At 41.7% G+C, this 15,977-nt stretch overlaps 1 protein-coding gene across 3 annotated transcripts in view; it reads right to left on the bottom strand.

The window, feature by feature from the left end:
- Egfl6 (EGF-like-domain, multiple 6) overlaps nucleotides 1-15,977 on the bottom strand; it is a 57,948-nt gene that overhangs the window by 29,733 nt on the left and 12,238 nt on the right. For all 3 annotated transcript variants that reach the window (XM_039099835.2, XM_039099836.2, NM_001108254.1), the window contains exons 2-4: nucleotides 13,273-13,385; nucleotides 7,337-7,429; nucleotides 885-1,004 (exon numbers count right to left, since the gene is read on the bottom strand). In XM_039099835.2, the coding sequence (XP_038955763.1) occupies nucleotides 885-1,004; nucleotides 7,337-7,429; nucleotides 13,273-13,385 (326 nt within the window). The remainder of the gene's footprint in view (nucleotides 1-884; nucleotides 1,005-7,336; nucleotides 7,430-13,272; nucleotides 13,386-15,977) is intronic.

Raw genomic sequence — 15,977 nt, 5'->3', positions numbered from 1 at the left:
AAAAATAGATTTAGAAAATGTTAACTCAGGGGCTGGAGAGATGGCTCAGTGGTTAAGAGCACTGTCTGCTCTTCCAGAGGTCCTGAGTTCAAATCCCAGCAACCATATGGTGGTTCACAACCATCTATAATGAGATCCGATGCCCTATTCTGGTGTGTCTGAAGACAGCTACAGTGTACTTATATATAATAAATAAATAAAAAAAAATAAATAAAAAAAAAGAAAATGTTAACTCAGAAATACTAGAGGGGAGTGTGTGTTAGCGCAGGGAGCTTAAGTAGTGCCCTATCATTAAACTAGTTAGGCATATTAAAAATTAAGCTGATGTCTGTGTGTGTCTTTCTTTCATGAGTCCGGAGAACTCTGGCAGGTGCCTAGAAGCAGAGAGGGAACTCAAAGCGGACTATTCACTGTTATACTTAGATATGGGTTTTTTGTTCATTTGTTTGTTTGAGAAATGATTTCACTATGTAGTTCTGTCTGGCCTAGAACTCAATATGGAGATGAGACTGGCCTCAAACTCACAGAGCTCCACTTGCTTCTACCACCGGAATGCTAGGATTAAAGGCATGCATCACCACAACAGGATAATACAATATATGTTTTTAAATTTTTATTTTTATTCTTTATATTGTTTGTTTGTTTGTTTTTTGAAACAGAATTTCTTTTTGTATCCCTACTTGTCCTGGAACTAGCCTTGTAGACCAGACTAGCTTTGAACTCACAGAGCCCGTCCTGCCTCTGCTTCCTGAGTACTGGGATGAAAGGCACGCACCATCATTGCTCAGCTTGCTATGTTTTTAAAAGTTACTCAAGTAAGTCTTTCCCCATGCATCAAATACCAAAAGGCAAGCCTTCAGCATTGAGTAACTGCTGAAACTTACTTGAACATGTGGCGTCTGGTAGAAGCATGTGGCCGCTGAGGCAAAAGCATTTGTAGCTACCGTGTGTATTCACACATCTGTGCTGGCATGGCCGGGGTTTGAATGCACACTCATTCACGTCTGCAGATCCAGGAAGAAAAGAGAGAAATGTTAACTGAGTCCAAAAATACCCATGGGGGAGAGACTAGATGCCAATGTGGGGAAGGACACAGAGTCACCTTTGTTGAACCACTTCCTTTCTTTTGATCTTTCCACTTGGAAAGATTGTCAAGGATGTGGAGCAAATAGGACCATTGGTATTACTACAGGTACTTTTCGTGTGTGTGTGCGTACATACACACACAAAGAGGCACACACACACAGGCACACACTCACAAAGAGGCACACACACACAGGCACACACTCACAAAGAGGCACACACACACAGGCACACACACACACACACACACACACACACACACACACACACACACTCACGCAACCACCCTGTATACTAAAGGGATCATAATAGTACATATATTAGTTGGAGTGATTCAAACACACCACAGCAGGATGGGTAGGTAAGTGATGAGTATATTATTGTACAGCAGTTAAATAGAAAAAATGACAACTATAGGCAACAAAGGATGATTCTCACAAATAGGTACTGAGTAGAATAAGATGAATATATCCATTGCACACATACTGTGATAGATGAAGTCAAGATATGCTTTTCTCTCCTATCCATCCATCCATCCATCCATCCATCCATCCATCCATCCATCCATCCATCCATCCTCACATGGCAGCCCATGGTGGCTCTGAACTTGAGGCAGCCCTTATGCTTTATTCTCTCTAAGGAGCACAGGCATATGCCACCCACCATTCATGGCAATGCTTTCCTAGCTGAGGGAAGAAATGCTTAAATAGGTGGGAGGCAGGGACTGTTGAGATTCTCCTTTTCTCATCTGGGCTCTGATTAGAAAAGCTTTGTGGCAATTTATCCAGTTGTATAATTATTAAAATATTGCATTACTACTTTTAGTGAGTAGTGTGCGTGTGTGTGATATGTGGAAGAGTATAGGTGCAATGGTTTGTGTGGAGGACAACTTTCAAGTATTTTTTCAATGTGCATCCCAGGGCTCAAACTCAGACTGGTAGGCTTGTGCAGTAAGTACTTTTGTCTGCTGAGCCATCTCACTGGCCCAAGTTACACATTTTAAATACGCATACATTTATATGTGATGCTACTTTAATAAAGAGTTAGAAACATACAGTTTGGGTATTCCTGCCTTTACTACTTCCCAAACAGCTCATGGCAGTAGTACTGTTGTGATTTGGGGTGGCCCCAGGCCGACGCCCATTATCCTAGCTCATACCACTCTAGAGAAAAGCTCAACAGGCAGCTGGTTGCAGCATATTTAATTCCATGTGCAGGTGTTCACGCGGTGATTACAAGGCTATGTGTACTGATCAATCCTAAATCAACAAGCAACAGAACAGAAATGTGTAAGGAATAAAAACCTAGGCTGAAAAGTTCTCAGTGCTAGCCATGGTTGTGGTTAATTGGCATGTTCAAGGGTGTTTTTCTTCTTTCGTTCTGTGCTTCGTAGTATATTTCGGTAAAAAATTAAAGAGTAAGAATAAATAATTTTTTTTAAATTAGAAAATGATAAAGGTTGTGGTCTGCAGGGTATGGATCAACTGGACGTGTGCTTACTTAGTATGCATAAAGCCCTGAGATCAATACCTCGTGCCACAAAACCCAGGCATGATGGTGCAAGGCTGTAATCTTAGCACTCAGGAGGTGGATGCAGGGGTAAATAAGGAAATTAAGGTCATCCTTAGCCTGAGATACATGAGACCCTGTTTCAAAACAGAAAAGAGATACAGGAGAAAAAAATGTTAAAAGATAGTGAGATAAAAAGACTGAATTGTGGGGCTGGAGAGGTGGCTCAGTGGTTAAGAGCACGGACTGCTCTTCCTGAGGTCCTGAGTTCAAATCCCAGCAACCACATGGTGGCTCACAACCATCTGTAATAAGATCTGATGCCCTCTTCTGGTGTGTCTGAAGGCAGCTACAGTGTACTCATATACAATAAAATAAAATCTTAAAAAAAAAAAGACTGAATTGTGTTTGTAAATATGATTGTGGAGGAGGACTCATGGTTTAAGTTCTCCCAAGGAAGATATAGAAAGGAGGAAGGCACCAAATTCCACAGAAGAGAAGACATTCTGAATAGCAGCAGCAGAGTGTGCCCCCCCAAAGTAAAACAGTAGCTGTTCCTGCGTTTGAAAGGTTCTGTGTATATGCACATTGTTTTTAATACCTCAAGCTTCCTTCTCTGTTGTCTGTTCCTTCAACCCTCTCATCTCTCTCTCACACACTTCAACCACCTTATTTTTTTAAACATGTACTAATTTATTATTTTGCAGGAACGTGTGTGTGTGTGTGTGTGTGTGTGTGTGTGTGTGTGTGTGTGCGCTCGTGCGCCTCACATATACCATCTCACTGACCCTGACTCCCATGCTTTTTTAAAGGGGGGAACTGAAATATGGTGACTGGACATAATGGAAAACCCAGGGTTTTAAGCCAGAGGTGACTCAGTCATGTCTTAAGAGGATTTTTGGGAAACACATTACCTCAGGCCCATTGCCATAATTCGTCTTTGATCAGGCTGCCATGGGGCAGGCAGGCTGCAGGGGGAAGAGAGACAACCTCCAAACTTGAGCCAACTCTCTTAATATTAATGTCTTCCTGGAATTTGAGAACTAGGCCCCCTAGTTCAAAGGGCCCCAGAAAGGATCTGCAGAAAAGGAAGCACTGGCCTGAAAGTTCTAACGAGAAATCTCACTGATGAACCTGTGGTTCTCAGTGTTTGCTTGGAGTGCATGTTTGTATGGGCCTGTGCGCATGAGTATGAATAAGGAGGCCAGGTATCTTCCCTAGGTTTTTGGAGACAGGAAGAGAGGGCTCAGTTATGAGGCTAGACTTGGTAGCCAGTGAGTTCCTCATCACAGTTCTTTATCACCATGCCCACATCGTTTTGTGTATGGGTGCTAGGATCAAACCTTTTAACTGCTGAGTCATCACTCTGTGTCCCTGGAAATTTCTCATGAGAGAAGTTAAACGTGATTGGTTGGTAGTGCTCAACCTTATTGTAGATCTAAGGGCACTTTCTTTCTTTTTTTTTTATTTTAATATATTTAATTGAATTTCTTTTTTTTCTTTTTTTTTTTTATTAACTTGAGTATTTCTTATATACATTTCGAGTGTTATTCCCTTTCCCGGTTTCCGGGCAAACATCCCCCTCCCCCCTCCCCTTCCTTATGGGTGTTCCCCTCCCAACCCTCCCCCCATGGCCGCCCTCCCCCCAACAGTCTAGTTCACTGGGGGTTCAGTCTTAGCAGGACCCAGGGCTTCCTAAGGGCACTTTCTTAATTAGTGTGGCTTTCTTCATGAGAGGGTTGCTCAACCTCTCTTGACATTTGAGTCCACATCATTCCTCCGTGTAAGGGTTGGTCTGGATTGTGGAATGTTTAGGAGAAGGGATGGGATTTGTTTAATAGATGCCAGTAGCCACCTCTCCCTTAACTGTGACAACTCAAACTGGGTCTAGACACTGCCAGACATCCCACAAATGACAAAATCACCCTACTTCAAACATCTAGTCAAGATAAAGGTGGCCCTTTCCCTCCCAAAGTGTTTGTGTGTTTGTTAGTTTTGAGACAGGATTTCTTGTGTCCCAGGAATGTGCTATGAAGTCAAGGATGAATCCTCAATACTCCTTCTACTGTCCAAGACTTAGGAGTGCAGGAATTTGACAGCATGTCCTGTTTATTTCATATTAGGGATCAAACCCAGGGTGTTGTGCATGCTAGGCAAATACTCAACTGATCTCCAGTTCCAGCATTTGAGGTATTTTTTGTTTACTATAATTTCCACAGTCTCTCTGCACCAACATATATTGCCACTTGGATTGAGCTATTTTTGTTGGTACAGGGCACTTCTGGGCACTGTAAGGTGTTATAGTAGTTTAAATAAGAATGGCCCCCATAGGCTCATATATTTGAATGCTTGGTCATTAGGAAGTGGCACTATTAGGAGGTGTGTCTTTGTTGGAGAAGTTGTGGCCTTGTTGGAGGAAGTGTGTCCCTGGGGGTGAGCTTTGGAGTTTCAAATGCTCAAACTAGGCCCAGTGACTCTCTCTCTCTCTCCCTGCTGCCTGCCGAGATGGATGTAGAACTCTCAGCTACCTCACCAGCACTGTGTCTGCCTGCATGCCGGCATGTTTCCCACCTTGATGATAATGGACTATAAGCCAGCATCACTTAAAATGAGGACCCTGCCTTCTGCTGCCTACAGGAAACACACCTCAGAGACAAAGACAGACACTACCTCATAGTGAAAGGCTGGAAAACAACTTTCCAAGCAAATGGTCAGAAGAAGCAAGCTGGAGTAGCCATTCTAATATCGAATAAAATCGATTTTCAACTAAAAGTCATCAAAAAAGTATTTTCCTTTATAAGAGTTTCTCTGGTGTTTCTTCACTACAGTAGAAAGCCCAAGGCAGGTATTTAGCCAGTAGATGTCATCATCACTTCCTCCAAATGTCTTTCTATAGTGCCCGATGACTCATGGGGATGGCTCCCAAGTCTGGCAACTAAAAGTAAGAGATTCCTAGTTCAGGTTGAATTTTAGGAATGTAACTAGTATGTTTTAGCATGTACACATCCCATACAGTATTACTATATAAATAGGCTATACATTTATCACTTAACTGAAAGGTAAATATAAATGGATGTTAGAGTTTAGCTGACAACTCTCTCCCTGAGAACAGAGTTTTGTTCGAGAAAGAGTCTCAGATAACCCAGGCTGTACTTTAGCACATAATAAAGATTGGCCTCAAATCTTGATCTTTTTGCCTCTACCTCCCATGTGCTGGGAATATATTCTTGTGCCACCATCTCTAGCCAGTGTTCTAGATGTTAACTAAATCCTTAATTGTCATCAGATAACTAGCCAATGACAAACACCGTAAATTGTCCTTTGAAGTATATCTGTTGTTGGACTGGAGACGTAGCTCAGTTGGTAAAGTGCTTTCCTGGCATGTTCAGAGTCCTGGATTCCACCTGTAACACCATACACATTGGGTGTGGTAGCCAATACATATAATCAAAGGGTGGTGGCAGGAAGATTAGAATTCCAAGGTTCATCTTGGACTACATAGCAAATCCAGGGCATATGAGATTGTTTCAAAACAAAACAGACCACTGTGGTGTCACAAACATTGAATACCAGCACCCAGGAGGCAGAAGCAGGCAGATATCTGTGAGTTCAAGGCCATCCTGTTTTACAGAGTGACATCTAGGACAGCTACACCCCACAGTAAGACCAAAAACAAAGTTAAATCCTTCCAGAAATGTATATGGAAAGTAAAAAGACTGCGCATTATTCAATGATTCCATTTTTAGATATTTATCTCAGCCCAAATCTCTCCAGAAGAAATGGTTGTTGAGTGGTTATGACAAGGATATTTGATTTAGCATTGTTTGCAGTGGCAAGGGATTGGAGACAATAGGAATGGTGATGGTAGAATAACATCAGTTTCAAAAGATAAATATCTTCACAATATGGCCTTAAGGAGTATGAGCTCTGTGCATACTGACAGGTAAGGATACCCATGAGAAATACTGATGCTTGTAGGTTCATTGAAACGGGCTCTGAAATCTAGATCAGTGGTTCTCAACCTTCCTAATGCTGCAACCCTTAATCTAGTTCCTCATGTTATGGTGATGTCCAATTATAAAATTTTGTTTCTACTTCATAACTGTAATTTTGCCATTGTTGTGAATCATTATGTAACCCATGAAAGGGTTATTCAACATCCCAAAGGGGTCTCTGCTCACAGGTTGAGAACCACTCACTGATCTACAGCAAATTGTTAACTATGGTTCTGATAAGAGTTAAGGGCAGAGCCTCTCCTTGAGACCCTTCCCCCATTTGAGACTGGGTTTCTTGTATCCCAGGCTAGTATACAAATTAGCATGTAGCCAAGGATGACCTTGAACTTTTTGATCCTCCTGTCTCCACCTCTCAAGTGCTGGGGCTACATGTGTGTGTTATCATGCCACAGCTTTGTGCATGCTGGACAAACACTCTACCAAGTGACTTACATCACTAGTCCATCCTTTTTAACTTTTATATTCTCATTCATTGCGTTTCAAAAAATAGTATAAATTATTTAGATAATCTAAAACAATAGTTATTTTAAGCAAGTCCTTTGATTGTGTAATTTGAAAAAAATGGCAGAAGTTTCCCATTTAACAAGAAGGGATTGGCTGAAAACTCTCATCCTGAAATCATGTTCAAGATCTGTCTACCAACTTCTAAGAAACCCTCAGCACTGTCTTTTCTCCCTGACCTCATTGAAATGGAGTTAATCCCAGAGTTCTGGTGGTGTTGTACTGACCTTGACTGCAGGTCTTCCCGGTGTATCCTGGAAAGCATCTACATTTATTCGGTCCCACACACTCACCAAACTTGCATCTGGGCTCACACACAGCTGTAAAAGGAAAAGAGATCCTAATGGTGTAGTTGACATATTGACAAGGTGCACAGGCTGATTGCCCTTCTATATGGCAGAGAACTCTTTGGAAATGGACCGAGAATCCACATATCCTCTTTACTCTGTGTTCATCTTTTCCAAAACTGGGCATGGATTGCCTTGTGAACAAAACCAGCTCTTTCACCCACAAAGCAATGAATGATAGTGCATTGGACTCATTTGCTTAGCATGATCATGCCTCCAGTGTCATAAAGCTCCTTGGACTACACAGCCAACTACTTCTGCATGTCAACCCAAAGCATTACTAAAGAAGAACGTTTAAGAGGAAGACTTATCAGTGTAACATTGTCAAGTTCCAAGGTCCCTCCATTTCTTTCTGTCACTTGCCTTCTCTTATCTCTTAAGGATTTCTCTATTTTTCTTTCTTTTTGGTGTATATATGTGAGTGTTTATATGTGTATGGGTGTGAATTTACATGTGTGCACTTTAATATGAAAGCCAGGGGACAACCTTTTGTGTCATTCTTCAGGTGGCATCAATTTGTTTTTTTTTTAAATTTATTTATTATATATGAGTACACTGTAGCTGCCTTCAGACACACCAGAAGAGGGCATCAGATCTCATTACAGATGGTTGTGAGCCACCATGTGGTTGCTGGGATTTGAACTCAGGACCTCTGGAAGAACAGTCGGTGCTCTTAACCGCTGAGCCATCTCTCCAGCCCCAATTTGTTTAAAAAAATGTATTTATTTGTATTCAGGGTCAAGGAATGCATGTGCCATGACGTACATGTGAGGTCAGAAGACAGCTTGCAGCATTTGGTTCTCTTCTTCTACTCTGTGGGTCCTGGGGAACAAACTCAGTTCATCCGACTTGACTGCAAGGGCCTTTACCCAATGAGTTATCTTGCTGCCCCCCACCCAATCTTGTTTTCTGACCCAGAATATCTCACTGGTCTTTAAAGATAATAGATAAAGTTAGGCTGGTTGGTCAGTGAGTCTCAAGGATTCAACCTGACTGACTCTTCGGGGCCAGGATTACAAACATACTACATGTTACAAGCATACCTGGCTTGCTCGCTCACTTTTATTTATTTATTTATTTATTTATTTATTTATTTATTTATTTATTTATTTATTTATTCATTTATTTATTTATTGACATGGTTTCTGTGGATCAAATTTAGCTTTTCATGCCCTTGTGGCAAGCACTTTGCTAACTGAGCTGTCACCCCAAGCACTATATTTCTTTGAAATCAAGATCATGTTAGTGTTGTTTGCTTCCATTAAATTTGAAGAGCTCACTCTGATGGGCACTCGAAGCATGATGACAGTGATCAAAGAAGCATACCATATGGGGTTTGTTCTTCTGTTATTGACTTTTGTATCCTGAGGCATGGCATGAAGTAGGCATTCAATAAATCTTTCTTCTGTGAACAAAATGGTAGGCTAAAGCAAGGGAGCTAGCATGTTGCACCTGAATAGGGGGCAAGGACAAAATGCTGGAAGATCATAGCAGGTTTGATGCAGATTCATGGGAAGGAGATGAGCAAATCAAGTGAGATAGCTCCTGTCTATTACAGTGTTTTGTTTTGTTTTGTTTTGTGTGTGTGTGTGTGTGTGTGTGTGTGTGTGTGTGTGTGTGTGTACGTGTGTGTCGTCAGACAATCCCTCAGAATTTATTTTTTCTCCTGAATCATTATGTATAGTGTTATAAATATGCCACCGATGAGAAAATAGATGCATCACATGCAAGTATGTGCTACACACAAATGCATGCTATGTGTGCAAATATACTGCAGTGCTAGGTGTGGAGCCCAGGACCTTGTGAATGTTAGTCAAATGGTCTAGTACTGAGCCACATTCCTAGCCCTTGGTTTTGTTTCAGTTTTAGGACAGGCTCTCTCTGTGTAGCCCCGGCTAATCTTGAGCTCATGGTCTTCTTACTCCTGCTTCTGTAATGCTGGGATTAGAGGTGTGTGCCACCATGTCTGGAACATATATATTTTTTTCAACAGTAAGCAAAGTAATAGACATAGGAATTATAATGGGGGAAACATTTTGGTTCTGAACAAGTCCTAACAAAGAAGGTAAGGAGAGGGGAAAAAAGCTTTGCCAGTAAAAAAATTTTCCACTTTCAAAACTAAAGAGAAGGAATTTAATGTTCACGGCCTCCTTTTTTATGAACATGGGCCCGGTGATGCAGCCTTAAGTTCAGACATTGGAAAAATAAATATTCGATATTTTTTTTTAAATCCTAGAGACCTGTGGTTGCTCCCTGGAAGCTCATTTCCAGTGTGATCCAAATAGGAAAGGCCAAGAAGAATGCCAGATAGCACACGGGAGAAATAGTGAGTAATATCCTCGCTCTAAGGTCGAAGCTTCAGAAAGATGTTTTCAATTTACAGTGACTTTGGATCTGTGACCAGAGCAGCCAATCCAGCAAAGGGAAATTTAGTTTGTGTCTAAAAGAGCCAGAGGCTGAGGCATACTTTGCTCCAAGTTAAACTCACATATTTCCCCCCTCCCCCATGCCCCCAGTTTCCACTGTGTGCAGTTTTTCATTAGGGATTTGTCCCCAGACAGCACTTCATTCCTTGTCACCAGAGTGGCATATATTTTGAGGTTAATGATACAGACTTGATCAGACTTCACTGCTGAGAAAAGATTAAGACAGGGGCAGGGGCAAAGGCTAGGGGGCAGGGGTCCAGTGGGCATGAGTTCAGGTCGCTGAGAGAAACAAAAACTGAATAGTAGTTGAAAGAGAAGGCCATGTGTGGACTGGGACCTCCCTGCCAGGGTTTAGTATTGCTTGTTGGGGCAGGTTGAGGTGTGTTTTTCTTACTGTACAGGCTGAACTCTGGTTTAGGACGAAGAAAGCCAGTAGGAGGGGACTGGCTATTCTTGTTATTTTGTGCTTCTAGGAACCTATGACCTTACTGACAAGAAGGAACATGCAAGGGCTAGGGATGTAGCTTTGTAAGGAGAGTGCTTGCCTAGAATGCACAAAGCCTTGGGTTTGGTCCCTAGGACTACATAAACTGGGCATGGTGGCCAGTGGCATTTAAGCAGCAGAAGGATCAGGAGTTCAGGATTGTTTTCAGTTATGTAGAGAGGTTAAGGCCAGTCTGGGCTGCATGAAACGCTGGGGAAAAACAGCGTCAATCAATTATGATATGTATTTTTTAGATCTAAAAGCTATGTGCAAATATTGCAAATTAAAACCCAAATATTCAACAAAAGCAACAGGGTTGCTAAACACCTTTAGCTCGCAGCATGTGCATATTGAACATTTTATTACAGTCTCCCACTGGGTCTTTTAACCTTTTGCTTTACATTCCTTCATGCCTCTGATATATACTCTGAGAAATCCCTGAGACTGCGATTGGATGTACAGACTGTGGCCAAACCACTCCCATCTAGTTGAAGAACAGCCGTTGCAGAAAAGCCAAAGCTCACCCCCATTTACTCCCTAGTGGCGTGTCAGGTCTGACCAAGTTTTATGGCAAGTGTTGATGCTCGTGAGACTGTAAGAAATTATAAGTCACGTGTCTCCAGTGACTTTTACCCCTTTCCACTTGACTGCCTCCAAAGAAGAATGTTTTATGCTGTGTCTAGGTAAAGAACAAAGCTACACTTATTGCTCTCATCACCCGGAGCTTTGAAGGACAGAAATGGGACAAGAGTCATTGGTCCTTTCTGAATCAATGGTAATTTATGAAGCGTGTGTGTGTGTGTGTGTGTGTGTGTGTGTGTGTGTGTGTGTGTGTGCGCGCGCGCGCACGAGGCAGTACGAAATGCTTGAGTGCCTCCACTCTGTACCTTCTGAGGGTTAGCACCCTTTCCACATTCCAGAAAAGAGCCTTAGTGAACATCGCACCTTCTCCAAGGTCGCCCACATCATTCTAGCATCTGATGTCTTTGATCATAAGGCATCCAATTAGGAGGACAGCTGCATGATTAGCAAGCATTCTACCAACTGAGGTACATGTAGGTGCCCTTTTAATTGGCACAGGTCTCAGAGTGGTGCTCTATCTTCCTGCAACTGGATGGACAATGATGGTCATTTTTTAAATCTTTCAGCATTCTTGTCATATTATTATGAGGAAACTCTGATGGTTGGAAGCTTTGGATAACAGGGAATGTGTGGAAACACTATCCATGTCTTCTGTCTTTTCATGGACTGCAGACATCAAGTTTTGTCCTCCTCTGCATACAGTCAATCTAAATCTTTTAAAAGCTTGTATTTTTTGACAAATTTATGCATGTGTACAATGTATTTTGATCATTTTCAGCTCCCACTATACCTTCTCTTATCTCCCTCCCAGGCCATCTGAAACCCCTTTTCTTCCCAACAAGCCCTCCTTCTATTTTCACATTGTTTGTCTTTTTAGATTCTGTGGTGATCTGAATAAGCCTGGCTCCCATAGGCTCATATATTAGGATTCTTAGTAATTAAGGAGTGGCACTGCTTGAGAATTGGGAGGTGTGGCCATATTGGAGGAAGTGTGTCACTGAGGTTAGGCTGTGAGATTTCAAAACCCCGAACTTGGTCCAGTGTCTCTCTCTTCCCACTGCCTGCGGACCTGGATGCAGATCTCTCAATTACTTCTCCAGCACTATATCTGTCTGTGGAGCTTGTTGCCATGATCTCTACTGTGATGATAATGGACTAAACCTTTTAAACCGTAAGCCGGCCCCAATTAAATGCTTTCTTTTTAATAAGAGTTGCCAGGGTCATGGTGTCTCTTCACAGGAATAGAACAGTGACTAAGACAGACCCAGTGAGTTTAACTAAGGTGTTTGCCTAGATGTAGGTAGTTATGGGGATACTAACTGGGGCATGGGAAAATTACCAATGTCTACCTTACTGAAAAATAATGACTTCCACCACACAAGCAGCTATTAATCTAGCTATTTGGGGGTTGGCTAGAACGGGCAGGGTTAGGTCAGGGATAGGCCTATGAAGAGGTAATAACTTCTAAAATAGCATGTTAATGAATTTCTGGAACATTTGGGCATGTCATTACTCTGCTTAACAGACAAGGAACTTAGGATCAGGATTAGGCCTTTGATACCTGCTGGGGACAGTAAGAGCAGATTTCTACTCCAAGGTAATGAACTCTATTCAGGACAAAATCACCAGCTGCCTTGGAGAAATCCAGGTTTCATGGCTCTCTATCATGAATATGGGTCACTGGAAAACCACATAGGGATTAATACAATACATCTTAGCTCCCCCAAATCCTCTGGAAATTGTAAGAGGTCTCCCAGTAAGCCCCTAACACAGAATCTGAGAAAGTGTCCAAGGAAAACTGTTTTCTTCGTCTGTAATCTGCAGAAAATAATGAAAAACACCTTTCAATTACATGTATGTATTTCTTGCCATTAGAAACTACTCTTAAGGAATTTCAAAGTGGAAGTGGCACATCTATGAGGTATAAAGATACCTATTCTACTTTGTAGACAGAGACTATGACTAATAATTAAAATGTGTATTTCAGTAGACATCAGATAAAACTATAATTAGCAGGAGTTATTTGGCCTGGTTTTGTTCACCTCGGTTTCTACAGATTAAATCAAACTCAAACCAGATCAACTCCAGTTATACTTCTTCAAATAGTAACAGAAATAAGAATGAACAAGAAAGTCTCTGAAAATAACTCCCATCTAATGTGACAGTGTCAACCACTCTGGACACTGCACCAGGACCAAAACTCTGTGGAATATTGGTTGTTATCCATGTCCTCAGTCGAGAAAATCCATTGACAATGGTATCATAGATTGACAACTAGCCATCCTGATCCAACAGCAGGGTGGTCTAAACTTTTACAAAATTACCTTCACATACTCCTTTGCTGTTCCTTTTCCAGCCATAGCAGCAGGCCGTCTTAGTTCCGTAGTGACAGACCCCAGGCTGGTGTGCCAGTGCTGGCAACCAATAATCCCGTGGGCTGTGGATAAAGAACTGTGGATTAGTATTGAGAAGACAGAGAAGGTCATGGAGACTTTCCTTTGCATGGGAGCAACAGGAAAGATGTTAAGTATCTGAGTGATTTCCACAGACCCGAGGAAAGTTCTAGATTCCATAGCACTACAACCACAACAACAAACCAAAAAAAAAAAAAAAAAAAAGAGACAGAACAAAACAAATAAAAACCAAACCCAAACCCAAACTCCTGAAGTTGGGGGTTGGCAGCCTCTGCCTTTCATCCTTTGCCAAATTTGCTCTAGTTTTGTCCATTTCCTTTTTACCTAAAGTTAGATAGTGAAGAATGACAAAAAAAGAGTATTTTTGAGACTGGTCAAGCACCACTTCTCCAATCTGTCCTGAGTAGGTAAAGTGGCTTTCCAGTTTTGGCTTTGTGTCTGTGACCCATTGGCTAAGTGGTTTTGGCTCCAACAAGAGTTCTGCACTTTTATTTCATGGCCATCTGGGAGTCACTGGAAAGCCTAGAATCACCATACACTCTGGCCAGTTATGAGTGGGAGACTATTCTGCCAAGTCATCTCAGGTTACAGAGGAGGAAACTCCAATGCAAGTGAAGGTACATCCCCAAGCCTACGTCCCCAAGCAGAGCCAGGTGTCGGGGATTTAAACTTGCTGTGTTTCAAAACACAGACACAATTTGCTAAACTCTTGACTAGATCAACAATCATGTTCTCAAAGGGACTAAGGTGGAAATATTTCGGGCTTTGCAGGCAGGCCATAGGTTTTTGTCTATGTGCGAAAGCAGCCGTAGGGAATAGAAAACAGATGGGTGTGATTCTTCCAATAGCACTTTATTTCTGGATCTGGGAAGCCAGCTCAGTCAGCAAAGTGTCTCATATATCCCAGGCTGCCCTTGAACTTGTCAGGTCACCCAGGATGGCCTGGGACCTCTCAATTTCCTGCTTTTTTTTCTTCTTACTACTTCTGATTTATGTGTTGCTGAGGGTCAAACTCTGGACTTCCTGGGTGTCAAGTGAGCACTCTTTCAATGGGACCACGCCCACACCCTTGAAGATATTACTCTTTTATTCCGTCATCAAGCATTTGAAATGTTAAAACTGGCTTTGGCTCATATGTTGTATAAAAAATGGGGCCACCTTGGTCTGTGGGTTGGAGCTTGCTGATCTGAAGAGTGAGCCCCTGCCTTCCAAGTGGAGAGCTCCCTGCCTGTTTACCTGCTTGATATTTTGGGGTTAAACAGAACTGCTACCAGACCAAAAGAAAAGACAGGTTTTATGGAGGACTGCATTTGATTCCTAATGCTCATGAAATATAGCCTTAGATGATTTCCTGAGTTCTTTAATAGATAAGACATAGACATTTTTGTCAGGTACAGGAATGAATATATGCTAGTATCTTAGTCCAAGCCAGACAGTTAAAAAACCTTGTTTGTTTCTTTCATGATCTGCCTTTCCTACAATTTCTCAGATAAACGAGTGGAGTTTAGGACATTTTATTCACCAAGAACATAGAATGAGAGGAAAATATAAACTTCTGGAAGAGAAAACTTTTCAGTTTTAAAGAAGTTATTTTCTATTTTATGTGCATTGGTGTTTTGCCTGCATGTATATCTAGGTATGTGAGGGTGTTAAATCTCCCAGAACTGGAGTTGTGGACAGTTGTGCCATGTGGGTGCTGGGAACTGAACCTGGGTCCTCTGGAAGAGCAGCCAATGCTCTTAACTGCTAAGCCATCTCTCCACTATCCTTTCATAAACTATTAATTCAACTACTTGGAACAGGTTTCTCAGCCCCTATATGACTGATATTTTAGGCTGTATGATTCTTTGCTTTTTGTAAATGGGGGTTATCTTGGGCATCTAAGATGTTTAGTAGCACCCATGTTTGTCAATAGCATGTATCCTTCAATTTGTGATAATCAAAAAACTTTTCAGGTTTGCTGAATGTGGTAGTGCACAATTATAATCCTAGCACTCTGGAGTGAGAGACAGGAGGATCATTGTTTTAGGCCAATAGGTATATAGAGCAAGTTCCAAGCTGGCTAGGGTTATGTAGCAAGACATTGTCCTAAAAACAAAAGCATCATTTGCCAAATATCCCCCACAAGACAAAACTGACTTTAAGTACGATTACTTTAAAATAAAATATTTCTTGAGCTTTTTCTGTGTTCCAAGATCTTACTTGGGTATGTGGATGAGGCAGAGATGAGAAACAGCCTTCCTTTGCATTTTAGTTCATAGTCTATGACAAGCAGATGTACTATAGTCTAGAATACCATTAAAATGTTTTGAGAAAGGGATGTTTTCATTGCTTGGTATTGAACAAATGTCTAGTTAGAGCGTGCTAAGCTATTGCTCCACTACTGAACTACATCCCAAGTCCTAAAAAAGAACTTTGATTGTTTTTCTCTGTAAGGAAAGGAAGCTTAGTTGGGCTTACAGTTGTAATGTGTGAGTCCATAACCCCAATGGATCAGGAATGTGAATGATCACATCCCCAACACACACACACACACACACACACACACACACACACACACACACACACACACACAGACACACAGTGGTACACTTCCTCCGGTAAGTTACACCTCC

This window comes from Rattus norvegicus, chromosome X (genome assembly GCF_036323735.1).
Source record: "Rattus norvegicus strain BN/NHsdMcwi chromosome X, GRCr8, whole genome shotgun sequence".
NCBI lineage: Eukaryota > Metazoa > Chordata > Mammalia > Rodentia > Muridae > Rattus > Rattus norvegicus.
This window is presented reverse-complemented; position numbering and strand designations above follow the sequence as displayed.